The sequence below is a fragment of the Urocitellus parryii genome, chromosome 11 (genome assembly GCF_045843805.1).
Source record: "Urocitellus parryii isolate mUroPar1 chromosome 11, mUroPar1.hap1, whole genome shotgun sequence".
Lineage (NCBI taxonomy): Eukaryota > Metazoa > Chordata > Mammalia > Rodentia > Sciuridae > Urocitellus > Urocitellus parryii.
The window spans coordinates 70016306-70034052 of NC_135541.1; the positions used below are offsets into that span (position 1 = coordinate 70016306).

At 42.0% G+C, this 17747-nt stretch overlaps 1 protein-coding gene across 2 annotated transcripts; it reads left to right on the forward strand.

Moving 5' to 3' along the window:
- Positions 1–15576: 15576 nt before the first annotated feature.
- On the forward strand, positions 15577–17478 carry LOC144249217 (HMG domain-containing protein 4-like). 2 transcript variants are annotated; one of them, XM_077791460.1, is made up of 2 exons: positions 15577–15836; positions 15919–17478. In XM_077791460.1, the coding sequence occupies exons 1-2, from the start codon at positions 15577–15579 to the stop codon at positions 17474–17476; spliced, it is 1818 nt and encodes a 605-aa protein (XP_077647586.1). In that variant the 3' UTR covers positions 17477–17478. The 2 variants fall into 2 exon arrangements, with proteins under 2 accessions (XP_077647586.1, XP_077647587.1); XM_077791461.1 differs by having other exon boundaries at positions 15922–17478.
- The last annotated feature ends 269 nt before the right edge of the window (positions 17479–17747 follow it).

Consider the following 17747-nt stretch of genomic DNA (forward strand, 5'->3'; position numbering starts at 1 on the left):
CAACGCAGCGGGTGCAGAAGTCAAGTCCCGGAGCCAGCAATCGTTTTTGCAGCGGCGGTTACCCTGAGCGGCTTGGACCGCCCCGCCAGAACCCGCAGTCGGCCTCCGCCATCCGGGCTCCCCCGGAAGGCATAGCGCTCACTCTGGGAGCAGCTGTTTCTCCATCCCGGTCCCTAATCACGCAGCCACAGATAACCGGCTCCTCAGGTGGCTCTGCGGCGGGTGCTGAAGTCAAGTCCCAGAGCCAGCAATCGCTTTTGAAAGCGGCAGTTACCCTGAGCGGCTTGGGCCGCCCCGCCCGAACCCGCAGTCAGCCTCCGCCATCCGGGCTCCCCCGGAAGGCATAGCGCTCACTCTGGGAGCAGCTGTTTCTCCATCCCGGTCCCTAACCATGCGGCCACAGCTAACTGGCTCCACAGGTGGCAACTCGGCGGGTGCAGAAGTCAAGACACGGAGCCAGCAATCGTTTTTGCAGCCGCGGTTACCCTGAGCGGCTTGGACCGCCCCGCCAGAACCCGCAGTCGGCCTCCGCCATCCGGGCTCCCCCGGAAGGTATAGCGCTCACTCTGGGAGCAGCTGTTTCTCCATCCCGGTCCCTAACCACGCGGCCACAGCTAACTGGCTCCACAGGTGGCAACTCGGCGGGTGCAGAAGTCAAGTCCCAGAGCCAGCAATCGTTTTTGCAGCGGCGGTTACCCTGAGCGGCTTGGGCCGCCCCGCCCGAACCCGCAGTCGGCCTCCGCCATCCGGGCTTCCCCGGAAGGCATAGCGCTCGCTCTGGGAGCAGCTGTTTCTCCATCCCGGTCCCTAACCACGCGGCCACAGATAACCGGCTCCACAGGTGGCAACGCGGCGGGTGCAGAAGTCAAGACACGGAGCCAGCAATCGTTTTTGCAGCCGCGGTTACCCTGAGCGGCTTGGACCGCCCCGCCCGAACCCGCAGTCGGCCTCCGCCATCCGGGCTCTCCCGGAAGGCATAGCGCTCAATCTGGGAGCAGCTGCTTCTCCCTCCGGGTCCCTAATCACGCGGCCACAGATAACCGGCTCCTCAGGTGGCTCTTCGGCGGGTGCTGAAGTCAAGTCCTGGAGCCAGCAATCGCTTTTGAAAGCGGCGGTTACCCTGAGCGGCTTGGGCCGCCCCGCCCGAACCCGCAGTCAGCCTCCGCCATCCGGGCTCCCCCGGAAGGCATAGCGCTCACTCTGGGAGCAGCTGCTTCTCCCTCCGGGTCCCTCAGGTGGCACCGCGGCGGGTGCTGAACGGCTTGGGCCGCCCCGCCCGAACCCGCAGTGGGCCTCTGCCATCCGGGCTCCCCCGGAAGGCATAGTGCTCGCTCTGGGAGCAGCTGTTTCTCCATCCCGGTCCCTAACCACGCGGCCACAGCTAACCGGCTCCACAGGTGGCAACGCGGCGGGTGCAGAAGTCAAGTCCCGGAGCCAGCAACCACTTTTGCAAGCGGCGGTCACCCTGAGCGGCTTGGGCCGCCCCGCCCGAACCCGTAGTAGGCCGCCGCCAATTTCCAGCGAAATCGAGGGGCTCCAGACAGATTTCCATCGTGCAAAGTTCGACTGTGGGAGCTCCTTTTCTCTGCACGGAGGGGCGCATAGCCTGATAGGCAATCGCCCTACGGCTGGAGTCTGTGGCGCGCACTAGGGAGCTACAAGGTGCCGGAGCGGGGGGAGCAAAGATACCTGCGGCCCACTGGAAAGACAGGCCAGGGGGTAAATTTCAAAAACACAACAGTTGCACCAAGCAGAAAGAAACGCGAGCAGTATGAAAAGACAAGGAAAGAAAGGACTACAAGCTATGCAGGTCAACTCAACATTAGAAGAGGTAATAGCTGCAACTGATGGAATGTCAGATAAAGAGTTCAGGATATACATGCTTCAGATTATCTGGAGTCTCAAGGAAGACATGAGACAGCAAAATCAGACAATGAAAGATCACATTGACAAACAAATCCAGGAAGTAAAAGATCAATTTCACAGGGAGATAGAGGTAATAAAAAACAAACAAATAGAAATCCTAGAAATGCAGGAAACAATAAACCAACTTAAAAACTCAATTGAGAATACTACCAGCAGAGTAGATCACTTAGAAGAGAGAACATCAGACAATGAAGACAAAGTATTTCAACTGGAAAAGAACATAGACAGCTCAGCAAGTCTGCTAAGAAACCATGAGCAGAACATCCAAGAAATATGGGACAATATCAAAAGACCAAATTTAAGAGTCATTGGGATACAGGAAGGCACAGAGCTCCATTCCAAAGGAATAAACAGTCTATTCAGTGAAATAATACGAGAAAACTTCCCAGAATTGAAGAATGAGACAGAATCCCAAATCCTAGAAGCCTACAGGACGCCGAATATGCAAAATCATAAGAGATCCACACCTAGACACATTAAAATGAAGATGTCCAACATACAGAATAAGGAGAGAATTTTAAAAGCTGCAAGAGAAAGAAAGCAGATTACATTTAGGGGTAAACCAATCAGGATAACAGCTGATCTCTCAACACAGACTCTGAAAGCTAGAAGATCCTGGAATAACATATTTCAAACACTGAAAGAAAATGGGTTCCAACCAAGAATCGTGTATCCGTCGAAATTAAGCTTCAGGATAGAAGATGAAATTAAAACCTTCCACGATAAACAAAAGTTAAAAGAATTCGCAGCTAGAAAACCATCTCTTCAAAAAATCCTTGGCAAAACATTACAGGAAGAGGAAATGGAAAATAACATTGAAAACCAACATTGGGAGGTAGGACAGTAAAGGGGGGAAAGTAGTCAAAGAGGATAACAAATCAGGTTTAGTAACATCAATAAATAAATATGGCTAGAAGAACAAACCATATCTCAATAATAACCCTAAATGTTAATGGCTTAAACTCACCAATCAAGAGACACAGGCTAGCAGAATGGATCACAAAACAAGACCCAACAATATGCTGCCTACAGGAGACGCATCTGATAGGAAAAGATATTCATAGACTGAAGGTGAAAGGTTGGGAAAAATCATACCACTCATATGGACTGCGGAAACAAGCAGGAGTGGCCATACTCATATCTAATAAAATAGATTTCAAACCAAAGTTAATCAAAAGGGATAAAGAAGGACACGTCATACTGCTCAAGGGAACCATACACCAACAAGACATAACAATCATAAATATATATGCCCCAAATAATGGCGCAGCTGTGTTCATCAAGCAAACTCTTCTCAAGTTTAAGAGTCTAATAGACCAACATACAATAATCATGGGAGACTTCAACACACCTCTCTCACCACTGGACAGATCTTCCAAACAAAAGTTAAATAAGGAAACTATAGAACTCAATAACACAATTAACAATCTAGACTTAATTGACATATATAGACTATACCACCCAACATCAAGTAGTTACACTTTTTTCTCAGCAGCACATGGAACCTTCTCAAAAATAGACCATATATTATGTCACAGGGCAACTCTTAGACAATATAAGATAACACCATGCATCTTATCTGATCACAATGGAATGAAACTGAAATTCAATGATAAAAGTAGGAAGGAAAAATCAAGCATCACTTGGAGAATGAACAATAGGTTGCTGAATGATCAATGGGTTTTAGAAGACATCAAGGAGGAAATTAAAAACTTCCTAGAGTTAAATGAAAACACAGACACAACATATCGGAACCTATGGGACACGTTGAAAGCAGTTCTAAGAGGAAAATTCATTGCTTGGAGTTCATTCCTCAAAAAAAGAAAAAACCAACAAATAAATGATCTCATACTTCATCTCAAAATCCTAGAAAAAGAAGAGCAAAACAACAGCAAAAGAAGTAGAAGGCAAGAAATTATTAAAATCAGAGCTGAAATTAATGAAATTGAAACAAAAGAAACAATTGAAAAAATTGACAAAACTAAAAGTTGGTTCTTTGAAAAAATAAATAAAATTGACAGACCCTTGGCCATGCTAACAAAGAGAAGAAGAGAGAGTACCCAAATTACTAGCATACGGGATGAAAAAGGCAATATCACAACAGACACTTCAGAAATACAGAAGATAATCAGAAATTATTTTGAATCCTTATACTCCAATAAAATAGAAGATAGAGAAGGCATAGATAAATTCCTTAAATCTTATGAACTGCCCAGATTGAGTCAGGAGGATATAGACAACCTAAACAGACCAATAACAATAGAGGAAATAGAAGAAACCATCAAAAGATTACCAACTAAGAAAAGCCCAGGACCGGACGGGTATACAGCAGAGTTTTACAAAACCTTTAAAGAGGAACTAACACCAATACTTTTCAAGCTATTTCAGGAAATAGAAAAAGAGGGAGAACTTCCAAATTCATTCTACGAGGCCAACATCACCCTGATTCCGAAACCAGACAAAGACACCTCAAAGAAAGAAAACTACAGACCAATATCTCTAATGAACCTTGATGCAAAAATCCTCAATAAAATTCTGGCGAATCGGATTCAAATACATATCAAAAAAATTATACACCATGATCAAGTAGGATTCATCCCTGGTATGCAAGGTTGGTTCAATATACGGAAATCAATAAATGTTATCCACCACATCAATAGACTTAAAAATAAGAACCATATGATCATCTCGATAGATGCAGAAAAAGCATTCGACAAAGTACAGCATCCCTTTATGTTCAAAACTCTAGAAAAATTAGGGATAACGGGATCATACCTCAACATTGTAAAAGCAATCTATGATAAGCCACAGGCCAGCATCATTCTGAATGGAGAAAAATTGAAGGCATTCCCTCTAAGATCTGGTACAAGACAGGGATGCCCTCTCTCACCACTTCTGTTCAACATAGTCCTCGAAACACTGGCCAGAGCAATTAGGCAGACGAAAGAAATTAAAGGCATAAAAATAGGAAAAGAAGAACTTAAATTATCACTATTTGCAGATGATATGATTCTATACCTAGCAGATCCTAAGGGTCTACAAAGATGCTATTAGAGCTAATAAATGAATTCAGCAAAGTGGCAGGATATAAGATCAACACGCATAAATCTAAGGCATTCCTGTATATCAGCGACAAATCCTCTGAAACGGAAATGAGGACAACTACTCCATTCACAATATCCCCCCAAAAATAAAATACTTGGGAATCAGCCTAACAAAAGAGGTGAAAGACTTATACAATGAAAATTACAGAACCCTAAAGAAAGACATAGAAGAAGACCTTAGAAGATGGAAAAATATAACCTGTTCATGGATAGGCAGAACTAACATCATCAAAATGGCGATATTACCAAAAGTCCTATATAAGTTCAATGCAATGCCAATCAAAATCCCAACAGCATATCTTGTAGAAATTGATAAAAGAATCATGAAATTCATATGGAATAATAAAAGACCCAGAATAGCAAAAACAATACTAAGCAGGAAGTGTGAATCAGGTGGTGTAGCAATACCAGACTTCAAACTATACTACAGAGCAATAGTAACAAAAACAGCATGGTACTGGTACCAAAACAGGAGGGTGGACCAATGGTACAGAATAGAGGACACAGTAACCAATCCACAAAACTACAACTATCTTATTTTTGATAAAGGGGCTAAAAGCATGCAATGGAGGAAGGATAGCATCTTCAACAAATGGTGCTGGGAAAACTGGAAATCCATTTGCACCAAAATGAATCTGAATCCATATCTCTCGCCATGCACAAAAGTTAACTCAAAATGGATCAAGGAGCTTGATATTAAATCAGAGACACGGCATCTGATAGAAGGAAAAGTTGGTTATGATCTACACGCTGTGGGATCGGGCTCCAAATTCCTCAATAGGACACCCATAGCGCTAGAATTAACAAATAGAATCAACAAATGGAACTTACTCAAACTAAAAAGTTTTTTCTCAGCAAAAGAAACAATAAGAGAGATAAACAGGGAGCCTACATCCTGGGAACAAATCTTTACTCCACACACTTCAGATAGAGCCCTAATAACCAGAATATACAAAGAACTCAAAAAATTAGACAATAAGACAACAAATAACCCAATCAATCAATGGGCCAAGGACCTGAACAGACACTTCTCAGAGGAGGACATACAATCAATCAACAAGTACATGAAAAAATGCTCACCATCGCTAGCAGTCAGAGAAATGCAAATCAAAACTACCCTAAGATACCATCTCACTCCACTAAGACTGGCAGCCATTAGGAAGTCAAACAACAATAAGTGCTGGAGAGGATGCGGGGAAAAGGGCACTCTTGTTCATTGCTGGTGGGACTGCAAATTGGTGCAGCCAATCTGGAAAGCAGTATGGAGATTTCTCAGAAAGCTGGGAATGGAACCACCATTTGACCCAGCTATTCCCCTTCTCGGTCTATTCCCTAAAGCCCTAACAAGAGCATGCTACAGGGACACTGCTACATCGATGTTCATAGCAGCTCAATTCACGATAGCAAGACTGTGGAACCAGCCTAGATGCCCTTCAATAGATGAATGGATAAAAAAAATGTGGCATTTATATACTATGGAGTATTATTCTGCATTAAAAAATGACAAAATCATAGAATTTGGAGGGAAATGGATGGCATTAGAGCAGATTATGCTAAGTGAAGCTAGTCAATCTTTAAAAAACAAATACCAAATGACTCCTTTGATATAAGGGGAGTAAATAAGGACAGGGTAGGGACGAAGAGCTTGAGAAGAAGATTTACATTAAACAGGGATGAGAGGTGGGAGGGAAAGGGAGTGAGAAGGGAAATTGCATGGAAATGGAAGGCGATCCTCAGGGTTATACAAAATGTCATATAAGAGGAAAGGAGGGGTAAGACAAGTTAATACAAATGGAAGAAATGATTTACAGTAGAAGGGGTAGAGAGAGAAAAGGGGAGGGGAGGGGAGGGGAGGGGGGATAGTAGAGAATATGACAGACAGCAGAATACATCAGAATCTAGAAAGGCAATATGTCAATCAATGGAAGGAAACTGATGTGATACAGCAATCTGTATACGGGGTAAAAGCGGGAGTTCATAGTCCACTTGAATCAAGCCGTGTAATATGATGTATTAAGAACTATGTAATGTTATTTACGACCAATAAAAAAAATAAAAAATAAAAAATAAAAGATTCAAGTGGGTTATGAACTCCCATTTTTACCCCAAATACAGATTGCAGAATCACATCAGTTACACATCCACATTTTTACATAATGCCATATTAGTGACTGTTGTATTCTGCTACCTTTCCTATCCTCTACTATCCCCCCTCCCCTCCCCTCCCATCTTCTCTCTCTACCCCATCTACTGTAATTCATTTCTCTCCTTGTTTATTTTCCCATTCCCCTCACAACCTCTTATATGTAATTTTGCATAACAATGAGGGTCTCCTTCCATTTCCATGCAATTTCCCATCTCTCTCCCTTTCCCCTCATGTCTCTATTCAATGTTAATCTTTTCCTCCTGCTCTTCCTCCCTGCTCTATTCTTAGTTGCTCTCATTATATCAAAGAAGACATTTGGCATTTGTTTTTTAGGGATTGGCTAGCTTCACTTAGCATAATCTGTTCTAATGCCATCCATTTCCCTGCAAATTCCATGATTTTGTTATTTTTTAGTGCTGCATAATACTCCATGGTGTATAAATGCCACATTTCTTTTATTCATTCAACTATTGAAGGGCATCTGGGTTGGTTCCACAATCTAGCTATTGTGAATTGTGCTGCTATGAACATCGATGTGGCAGTATCCCTGTAGTATGCTCTTTTAAGGTCTTCAGGGAATAGTCCGAGAAGGGCAATAGCTGGGTCAAATGATAGTTCCATTCCCAGCTTTCCCAGGAATCTCCATACTGCTTTCCAAATTGGCCGCACCAATTTGCAGTCCCACCAACAATGTACAAGTGTACCCTTTTCCCTACATCCTCACCAGAACTTGTTGTTTGACTTCATAATGGCTGCCAATCTTACTGGAGTGAGATGGTATCTTAGGGTGGTTTTGATTTGCATTTCTCTGACTGCTAGCGATGGTGAGCATTTTTTCATGTACTTGTTGATTGATTGTATGTCCTCCTCTGAGAAGTGTCTGTTCAGGTCCTTGGCCCATTTGTTGATTGGGTTGTTTATTATCTTATTGTTTAATTTTTTGAGTTCTTTGTATATTCTGGATATTAGAGCTCTATCTGAAGTGTGAGGTGTAAAAATCTGTTCCCATGATATAGGCTCCCTATTTACCTCTCTTATTGTTTCTCTTGCTGAGAAAAAACTTTTTAGTTTAAGTAAGTCCCATTTGTTGATTCTTGTTATTAACTCTTGTGCTATGGGTGTCCTATTAAGGAATTTGGAGCCCGACCCCTCAATATGTAGATGAGAGACAACTTTTTCTTGTATCAGATGCAGAGTCTCTGATTTGATATCAAGCTCCTTGATCCATTTTGAGTTAACTTTTGTACATGGTGAGAGAAGGGAATTCAGTTTCATTTTGTTGCATATGGATTTCCAGTTTTCCCAGCACCATTTGTTGAAGATGCTATCCTTCCGCCATTGCATGCTTTTAGCCCCTTTATATAATATATGAGATAGTTGTAACTTTGTGGACTAGTCTCTGTGTCCTCTATTCTGTACCATTGGTCCACCCGCCTGTTTTGGTACCAGTACCATGCTGTTTTTGTTACTATTGCTCTGTAGTATAGTTTGAAATCTGGTGTTGCTATGCCGCCTGATTCACACTTCCTGCTTAGAATTGCTTCTGCTATTCTGGGTTTTTTATTTTTCCATATGAATTTCATGATTGCTTTATCTATTTCTACAAGAAATGCCGTTGGGATTTTGATTGGCATTACATTAAACCTATAGAGTACTTGTGGTAATATCCCCATTTTGATGATGTTAGTTCTGCCTATCCATGAACAGGGTATATTTTTTCCATCTTCTAAGATCTTCTTCTATTTCTCTCATTAGGGTTCTGTAGTTTTCATTGTATAAATCTTTCACCTCTTTTGTTAGGTTGATTCCCAAGTATTTTTTTTTTTTTGAGGACATTGTGAAGGGGGTATTTTTCCTCATTTCCGTTTCAGAAGTTTTGTCGCTGATATACAGAAATGTCTTTGATTTATGCATGTTGATTTGATACCCTGCCACTTTGCTGAATTCATTTATTAGTTCTAGTAGTTGTTTTGTAGACCCTTTTGGGTCTTCTAAGTATAGGATCATGTCATCCTCAAATAGTGATAATTTAAGTTCTTCTTTTCCTATTTTTATGCCTTTAATTTCTTTCGTCTGTCTAATTGCTCTGGCCAGTGTTTTGAGAACTACATTGAATAGAAGTGGTGATAGAGGGCATCCATGTCTTCTTCCAGATTTTAGAGGAAATGCCTTCAATTTTTCTCCAATCAGAATGATGCTAGCCTGAAGCTTAGCATAGATAGCTTTTACAATGTTGAGGTAAGTTCCTGTTATCCCTAGTTTTTCTAATGTTTTGAACATAAAGGGATGCTCTACTTTGTCGAATGCTTTTTCTGTGTCTATCGAGATGATCATATTGTTCTTATTTTTAAGTCTATTGATGTGGTGAACAACATTTATTGATTTCCGTATATTGAACCATCCTTGCATCCCATGGATGAATCCTACTTGATCATGGTGCACAATTTTTTTATGTGTTTTTGTATCTGATTTGACAGAATTTTATTGAGGATTTTTGCATCTAGGTTCATTAGAGATATTGGTCTGTAGTTTTCTTTCTTAGAGGTGACTTTGTCTGGTTTCATAATCAGGGTGATGTTGGCCTCATGGAATGAATTTGGAAGAGCTCCTTCTTTTTCTATTTCCTGAAATAACTTGAAAAGTATTGGTATTAATTCTTCTTTAAAGGTTTTGTAAAACTCCGCTGTATACCCATCTGGTCCTGGGCCTTTCTTGGTTGGTAGTCTTTTGATTGCTTCTTCTATTTCATCCATTGACATTGGTCGTTCAAATTGTTTGTATCCTCCTGACTCAGTCTGGGCAAATCATGACTTAAGAAATTTATCGATGTCTTCACTATCTTCTATTTTATGGGAATATAGGTTTTCAAAATAATTCCTAATTATCGTCTGTATTTCAGTAGTATCTGTTGTGGTATTGCCTTTTTCATCCCGTATGTTAGTAATATGAGTTCTCTCTCTTCTTCTTTTCGTTAGCATGGCTAAGGGTCTGTCGATCTTATTTATTTTTTTGAAGAACCAACTTTTAGTTTTGTTTATTTTTTCAATAGTTTCTTTTGTTTCAATTTCGTTGATTTCCACTCTGATTTTAATTATTTCTTTCCTTCTGCTACATTTGCTATTGTTTTGCTCTTCCTTTTCTAGGGCTTTGAGATGAAGTGTGAGCTCATTTATTTGTTGGTTTTTCCTTTTTTTGAGGCATGACCTCCAGGCGATGAATTTCCCTCTTAAAACTGCTTTCATTGTGTCCCATAGATTCCGATATGTTGTGTCTGTATATTCATTTATCTGTAAGAATTTTTTGATTTCCTCCTTTATGTCTTCTGTAACCCATTGATGATTCAGTAACATATTGTTCATTTTCCATGTGATGTAGTATTTTTCCTTCCTTCTTTTATCATTGATTTCCAGTTTCATTCCATTATGATCAGATACAATGCATGGTATTATCTCCACCCCTTTATATTTACTGAGAGTTGCCCTATGGCATAATATATGGTCTATTTTTGAGAAGGATCCATGTGCTGCTGACACAAAAGTATATCCACTTGATGATGGTTGATATATTCTATATATGTCAGTTAAGTCTAGGTTATTGATTGTGATATTGAGTTCTATAGTTTCTTTATTCAACTTTTATTTGGAGGATCTGTCCAATGGTGAGAGAGGTGTGTTGAAGTCACCCATAATTATTGTGTTGTGGTCTATTTGATTCTTGAACTTGAGGAGAGTTTGTTTTATGAACATTGCAACACCATTATTTGGTGCATAAACATTGATAATTGTTATGTCTTGTTGGTGAATGGTCCCTATTAACAGTATATAATGTCCTTCCTTATCCCTTTTGATTAACTTAGTCTTGAAGTCAATTTTATTCGATATGAGGATGGCCACCCCTGCTTGCTTATGAGGACCGTGTGCGTGGTATGTTTTTTCCCAACCTTTCACCTTCAGCCTGTGTATGTCTTTTCCAATCAGATGTGTCTCCTGGAGGCAGCATATTGTTGGATTTGTTTTTTTAATCCATGTTACCAGCCTATGTAACTTTATTGGAGAGTTTAAACCATTAATGTTTAGAGTTACTATTGACATATGGTTTGTACTTCCAGCCATGTTTGATTATTTATCTTTTTTTTTAATTTAGTTTGTTTCTCCATGATTAGCTTTGCCCCCGCCCTCTGTCTTTACTGAGGTACTTCCCACTGTTGGTTTTGGTTATTGTTTTTCATTTCTTCCTCGTGTAGTGTTTTGCTCAAGATGCTTTGCAATGCTGGTTTTCTGGCTGCAAATTCTTTTAACTTTTGTTTATCATGAAAGATTTTTATTTTGTTGTTGTACCTGAAGCTTAATTTTGCAGAATACAAAATTCTTGGTTGGCATCCATTGTCTTTCAGTGTTTGAAATATGTTGTTCTAGGATCTTCTCGCTTTCAGCGTCTGTGATGAAAAATCCGTTGTTAATCTTATTGGTTTACACCTGAATGTAATCTGCCTCCTTTCTCTTGTAGCTTTTAATATTTTCTCTTTGTTACGTATATTGGATATCTTCATAACAATGTGTCTTGGCGTTGGTCTACTGTGATTTTGTATGCTCAGTGTCCTGTATGCATCTACAATTTGTATATCTGTTTCCTTTTTTATTTCTGGAAAGTTTTCTATAATTATTTTATTCAGCAGGTTGCTAATTCCCTTGGTTTGAACCTCTATACCTTCCTCTATCCCAATGGCTCTTAAGTTTGTTTTTTTTATGTTATCCCATATCTCTTGGATGTTTTTCTCGTGATTTTTCACCAGCCTTTCTGAGTTGGCTAGACTCTTTTCAAGATGATATATTTTGTCTTCATTATCTGATTTTCTGGCTTCTACTTGCTCCACTCTGTTAGTGATACTCTCATTTGAGTTTTTAATTTGGTTCATAGTTTCCTTCATTTCTAGAATTATTGTTTGATTTTTTATAATCTCTATCTCCTGATAAAGATGCTTATTTGCTTCTTTTATTTGTTTATGTAATCCATTTTCAATGTGTTCTTTCACTGTTTGAATTTGCTGTCTCATATCCTCTTTAAGGTTCCATTCTATCTGTCTAAGGTATTCCTTGAGTTCTTTATTTGACCATTTTTCTGGTGACTCTAGGTCCTCCTGAATATTTAGGCTGTCCTGCATTGTTTGTACTCCTTTTCTTCCTTGCTTTTTCATGCTGCTCATGTTACTTCTTGCTCTGTTTGACTGCTGAGTTACTGTTTACTCCTATAAATTTATTTAATGCTTGGGAGGAAAGGTATTAGAAGGAAAGGGATGAAGTCACTGAAGAGAATGAGAGTAAGCAGGTAGAATTCAAGGGAGGGGTAATAAGGAAATTGAAAAGAAATGAAAAGACAAAAGAAAAAAATAGGAAAGAAAAAAGAAAAACATTTAAAAAATAATCAAAAAATTAAAATTAAAAAAATACTAAAAAAATATTTTAAAAAATTTAAAAAATAAAAAAAATGAAAATGAGAAAAAAAAACAAATAAAAAAAATTAATAAATGCAGTCTTAGAGTTTGATTAACTTATCTTCCATTAGGTGGAGTTGTGCTCACAGGGCCAAGCTTCTCCTCTCAATAAGCAAGAACCAATCACTGTGCAGCAGCTCCTCCTCCCAGACTGGGCGGTCTCCAATCCAGTGTGCTTAGGGCTTTCTCTTGTGTCTAGTCACTTCCCCTCTTTTCCTCAAGCCAGGCCCCACTCACCGGTGACACTCACCACAATAGTGGCTACACGCCAAGTCTGCTGCTGCCCGGAGCTCTATTTTCTTGAACAACTGGGCACACTCTCCCTGTTTGCCATTTCCTCAGACCCTAAGTTTGTGGAGCTTGGGGCTGAGAACCCTCAGCGAATTTTGCTTGCCCTCCGATAGCCACGTCCCCGGTAGCTGGTGCAAGAGACCTCAGTTGTCAGCACTGGTGGGAGTGGTCGCCGCGCAGGTCCCGCACCACTCCTGATTCCCTCAGTCTGATTATGGCACTCACGGGAGAGCTGAGAGGGGCCCTTACAGGAGAGCTGGGAGGGGCCCTTAAGGTTTCCCCGCTGTGTGGAGAGGGAGGGCTAGGGGATTACACACCTGTCGCCGCAGGTTTCAATGAAGTTATCTCCTCCGCCGCATTCTGGTGACGTCAGTTCTCTGCCATGGTGATATCCCATGCAAATGGCGACAGTTCGTTCCCTTTGCCGGGTCACCAATGCAATGGGTGGGTCCTGACTGGCTCTCCCAAGCCCCGTTTCAATCCTATGGCCACTGCCTATGAAGGCTCAGTTGGTATTAACCTCCGCAGGTTCAGAAGGGCCTACCAGTTGTTTCAGCAGGATCGTTTGGTGCTGAGTCACAGCGGTTTGTCTGCGAGAAGCAGGCGAATGGGAGCTTGAATTCAGCCGATCCAGGCTCGGTGTGTGTTCTGAGAGGCCAAGACTGTTCGCCCCAGATCCACGTCAGCTCAGCATTGCCTAGTGATCCTGAGAAAACAGCATTTAGATGGTTTACGACTCCCTATGCCCGCGCAACTGAAGAGGTCAGAGACTTGATCTCTCCGCGCCTGCCACCATTTTCGAAAGTCTGAACTCCTACATTCTGATGAGTTTATTTTGCCAGATGGAGTTGAGTCTCTTAGTGCTAGCAGTGTCAGTCTCTTAGTGCTAGCAGTGTCACCCTTACTCCAACTCTCCGTGGCATTGACCTCTCCACCTCCCCCAAATGGAATTAATCCTGCTTTGCCTGCAAAACACCAATGGCCTTCCATGATTCAGTTATTGAGCATGAAAATGCTGATACTCCTCAGGACCCTCCTTCACCACTCACTTCTGCCCTATCTAAGCCTATATACATATATACATACAATCTCCTATTGGTCCTTTTTCTCTACAGAATACTAACTTATATAGATTTTAATGCCAGAGGTGGTTCTAGGCAAACAGAATTATAAGGATAAATTTCCAAATCTAGGCAGGCCCCTAGAAGTGATGTACACAGTGACCAATGAGGAGGTGCACTACACTCCAAAGGAACTTCTTGAATTTTCTAATTCATACAAAGATCTGGGGAACATGTGTGGAAATGGATTTTAAGGGTATGGATTAATTGTGGAAGGAACATAAAATTATATCAGCCTAAATTGATGGATATGGGTCCATTAAACAGAGATTATAAATTTAATGTAACAGTTTGCAGTGTTACGAAAAGTACTAATAGTTTGTTTGGATGGTTGGCTGAAGTATGGGTAAAATACAGCCTACAGAGTGAGCTGGAAAGGCCTGACACCCCTGTTTACTGTTGATGAAGGGATTCAGAGGCTCGGAGAGATTGGAATGCTGGGATGGATCTGCCTTGTAGGACCTTCTCCTCCACAGTGGGAGGGTCCAAAAGATGTACCTTTCACCAAAACTATGAAAGACAAGTTTGTGAGGGGAGTACCAGCATCCTTGAAGAATTGTGTATCATTGCTCTTTTCTGTATGCCAGACTTCATGATGGGAGCTGCAGTCAATCAATTGGGAGACTTAAATGCAATGGGAATAATTGGATCCTAGAGAGAAAGGGGCCAAGTGGCAGCACTCAATTGCCAAAGACAGGGTGGCTGCACTTACCATAATGGGCAGCAAAGGAGAAGAAATGAATTGAACATTCTGACTCATGTAGATCTGTGCTCTTGGCTAATTAATTATGGTGTCTCCTGAAGTCAAATAGATGGGAAACCCATTAAGATCTTACTCAACTTATATAAGCAGAAAAGTTCAAGGGCAAATGTACAAAAGCCTGTCTTAGATCATAAAAACAGAGGACCATGGCCTCTCAGCCAATTCCCAGACTTGAGCTAGTTTTCAGTCCCAGAACTCCTTGAATGAAGGGGAGGTAGTTCCCCTTGAGGAAGGACCCTGGTACCTACCAAAAACATTTACTGTTAGTCTTTCTCCCATCCTTCCCCAAAGGGACCTAAGGCCTTTTACCGTTGTTTATGGAAAAGGCAATGATCAAATCTTTGAGGACTGCTAGACATAGGCCATGAATTAAGATTGGCAATCCAAAATGTCATTGTGGCCTTCCAGTAAAATAGGAACTTATGGGAGTCAGGTGATCAATAGAGTTTGGGTCAAGCTCCAACTCACAATAGATCCAGTGGGTCTCCAAACTTGTCCTGTGTTTATTTCTCCAATCTCCAAATTCATAATTGGGATAGATATTCTTAGCATTTGGCAAAACTCAGAAAATTGTAATGAATGACATCAAGGTCAAATTTCAAGGGAAAGCTCCAAGATGGCTGCAGTCGGCGGCACTGACACAGGATCCGGGCGAGCCTAGTGAAGACCTGGTCCTGTAGACGGGAAGGAGCCTGGACACAGTGACACATTCTCAAAGGTCCTGCAGGACCACCATGGCTTATGATGACTCCATGAAGAAAGAAGATTGCTTTGATGGTGACCACAGCTTTGAGGACATAGGACTTGCAGCTGGCCGAAGCCAAAGAGAAAAGAAACATTCTTACAAAGATTTCTTAAGGGAAGGGGAAGAAATTGCTGCTCAGGTCAGGAATTCCAAGAAGAAGTTTAAGGATAGTGAGCTTTACTTCTTGGGGACCGACACACACAAGAAGAAGCGGAAGCACTCCTCTGATGACTACTACTATGCAGGACAGTGGTTCTTGTTCTGAGTGCCGATAAACCAGTGTGAAGGAGGAGAGAGGTGGAGGGCTGGTATTTTGGAGGATTCAGCATAGAAGAACAGTCTTCATTTGGGCGTCTCTGGAATTGTCACAAAAGAAAAAGAAGTCCAGCCCACAGCCTGCCGATACAGCTATGGACCTGTTGAAAGCCATCACCTCCCCACTGGCCACAGGCTCCAAGCCCTCCAAAAAGGCTGGGGAGAAGTCCTCCAGCTCCTCAAGCCATTCAGAAAGCAAGAAAGAACACCACCGGAAGAAAGGCAGAAGAAGTGGTGGGGAGCTCTCCCTGGAGGACGGCAGCTCCCACAAATCCAAAAAAATGAAGCCCCTCTATGTAAACACAGAGACACTGACCCTCCGTGAGCCTGATGGCTTGAAGATGAAACTTATTCTCTCGCCAAAGGAGAAGGGAAGCAGCTCAGTTGATGAGGAGTCTTTTCAGTACCCCTCTCAACAAGCGACTCTGAAAAACTCCTCCAAGAAGTCAGCTTGGGATGAGCAAGGTGCTTTACTCCTAGGACACGAGTTCCAGAGCTTTCTGAAAACGGCCCTGAAGAAGCACAAGTCATCCTCAGACCCACATTCGTCTCCTGGCCCTGAAGGCTGCGGGCCTGATGCCTCCCAGGCCCCTGAACCCCACAGTGCTAACCTTGATCTTTCAGGGCTGGAACCTGTTCTGGTGGAATCAGATTCGTCCTCTGGCGGGGAGCTAGAAGCTGGCGAGTTAGTGATAGGTGATTCTTACCCGGAAATCAAGAAGAAAAAGAAGTCAAAGAAGAGCAAAAAGAAGAAGGACAAGGAGAAGCACAAAGAGAGGAGGCACTCAAAGTCCAAGACAAGTTCGGGACTGTCTACTGCAGCAGTGGGAGAGGTCACGATGACACCCGGCCCTCCCCCCAGCGTCCCACACGCTGGAGCCGCCGCCCCTGCCCCACCACCTCCCAGCTTCCACACAGATGGGCACAGTGAGAAAAAAAAGAAGAAAGAAGAGAAGGACAGAGAAAGAGAAAGGGGGAAAAGCCAAAAAAAGAAGAACATGTCGGCCTATCAAGTGTTCTGTAAAGAATATCGTGTAACCATTGTGGCTGACCATCCAGGGATAGATTTTGGAGAACTTAGTGAAAAACTGGCTGAGGTGTGGAAACAGTTGCCAGAAAAGGACAAACTGATTTGGAAACAAAAAGCTCAGTATCTGCAGCATAAACAGAACAACGCAGAAGGTACAACTGTGAAAAGAAAAGCATCAAGCTCAGAAGGTTCCATGAAAGTCAAAGCTGCTTCTGTGGGAGTACTGTCACCCCAAAAGAAGTCCCCACCAGCCACCATGCTGTTACCAGCATCACCAGCCAAAGCCCCTGAGACAGAGCCCATCGATGTTGCAGCTCACCTTCAGCTGTTGGGAGAGTCTCTCAGCCTCATGGGACACCGCCTACAGGAGACAGAGGGCATGGTGGCACTGTCTGACAGTTTGTCAGTGCTTCTTGATTCCATTATCTGTGCCCTTGGCCCCTTGGCGTGTCTGACTACACAACTACCTGAATTGAATGGCTGTCCCAAACAAGTCTTGTCAAACACGCTAGACAACATTGCTTACATCATGCCTGGACTGTGACAGCGGAGACTCCTGGGGCAGAAGCCTCACCTACCCTTTGTGTATAGGTTTGTGTATATATGACTGTTCAAACCCCTTCACTGGCCTCTGGGTGTAGGTTTTACATTTTTATATCTATACATATATATATATATCTATATATATATATACAGATATATATATATATACATACATATATATCTGTATATATATATATACATATATATATATCTGTATATATGTAATGTACAATATATGCATAGGATTGTAACTACTTTGCTTTTAATAATTT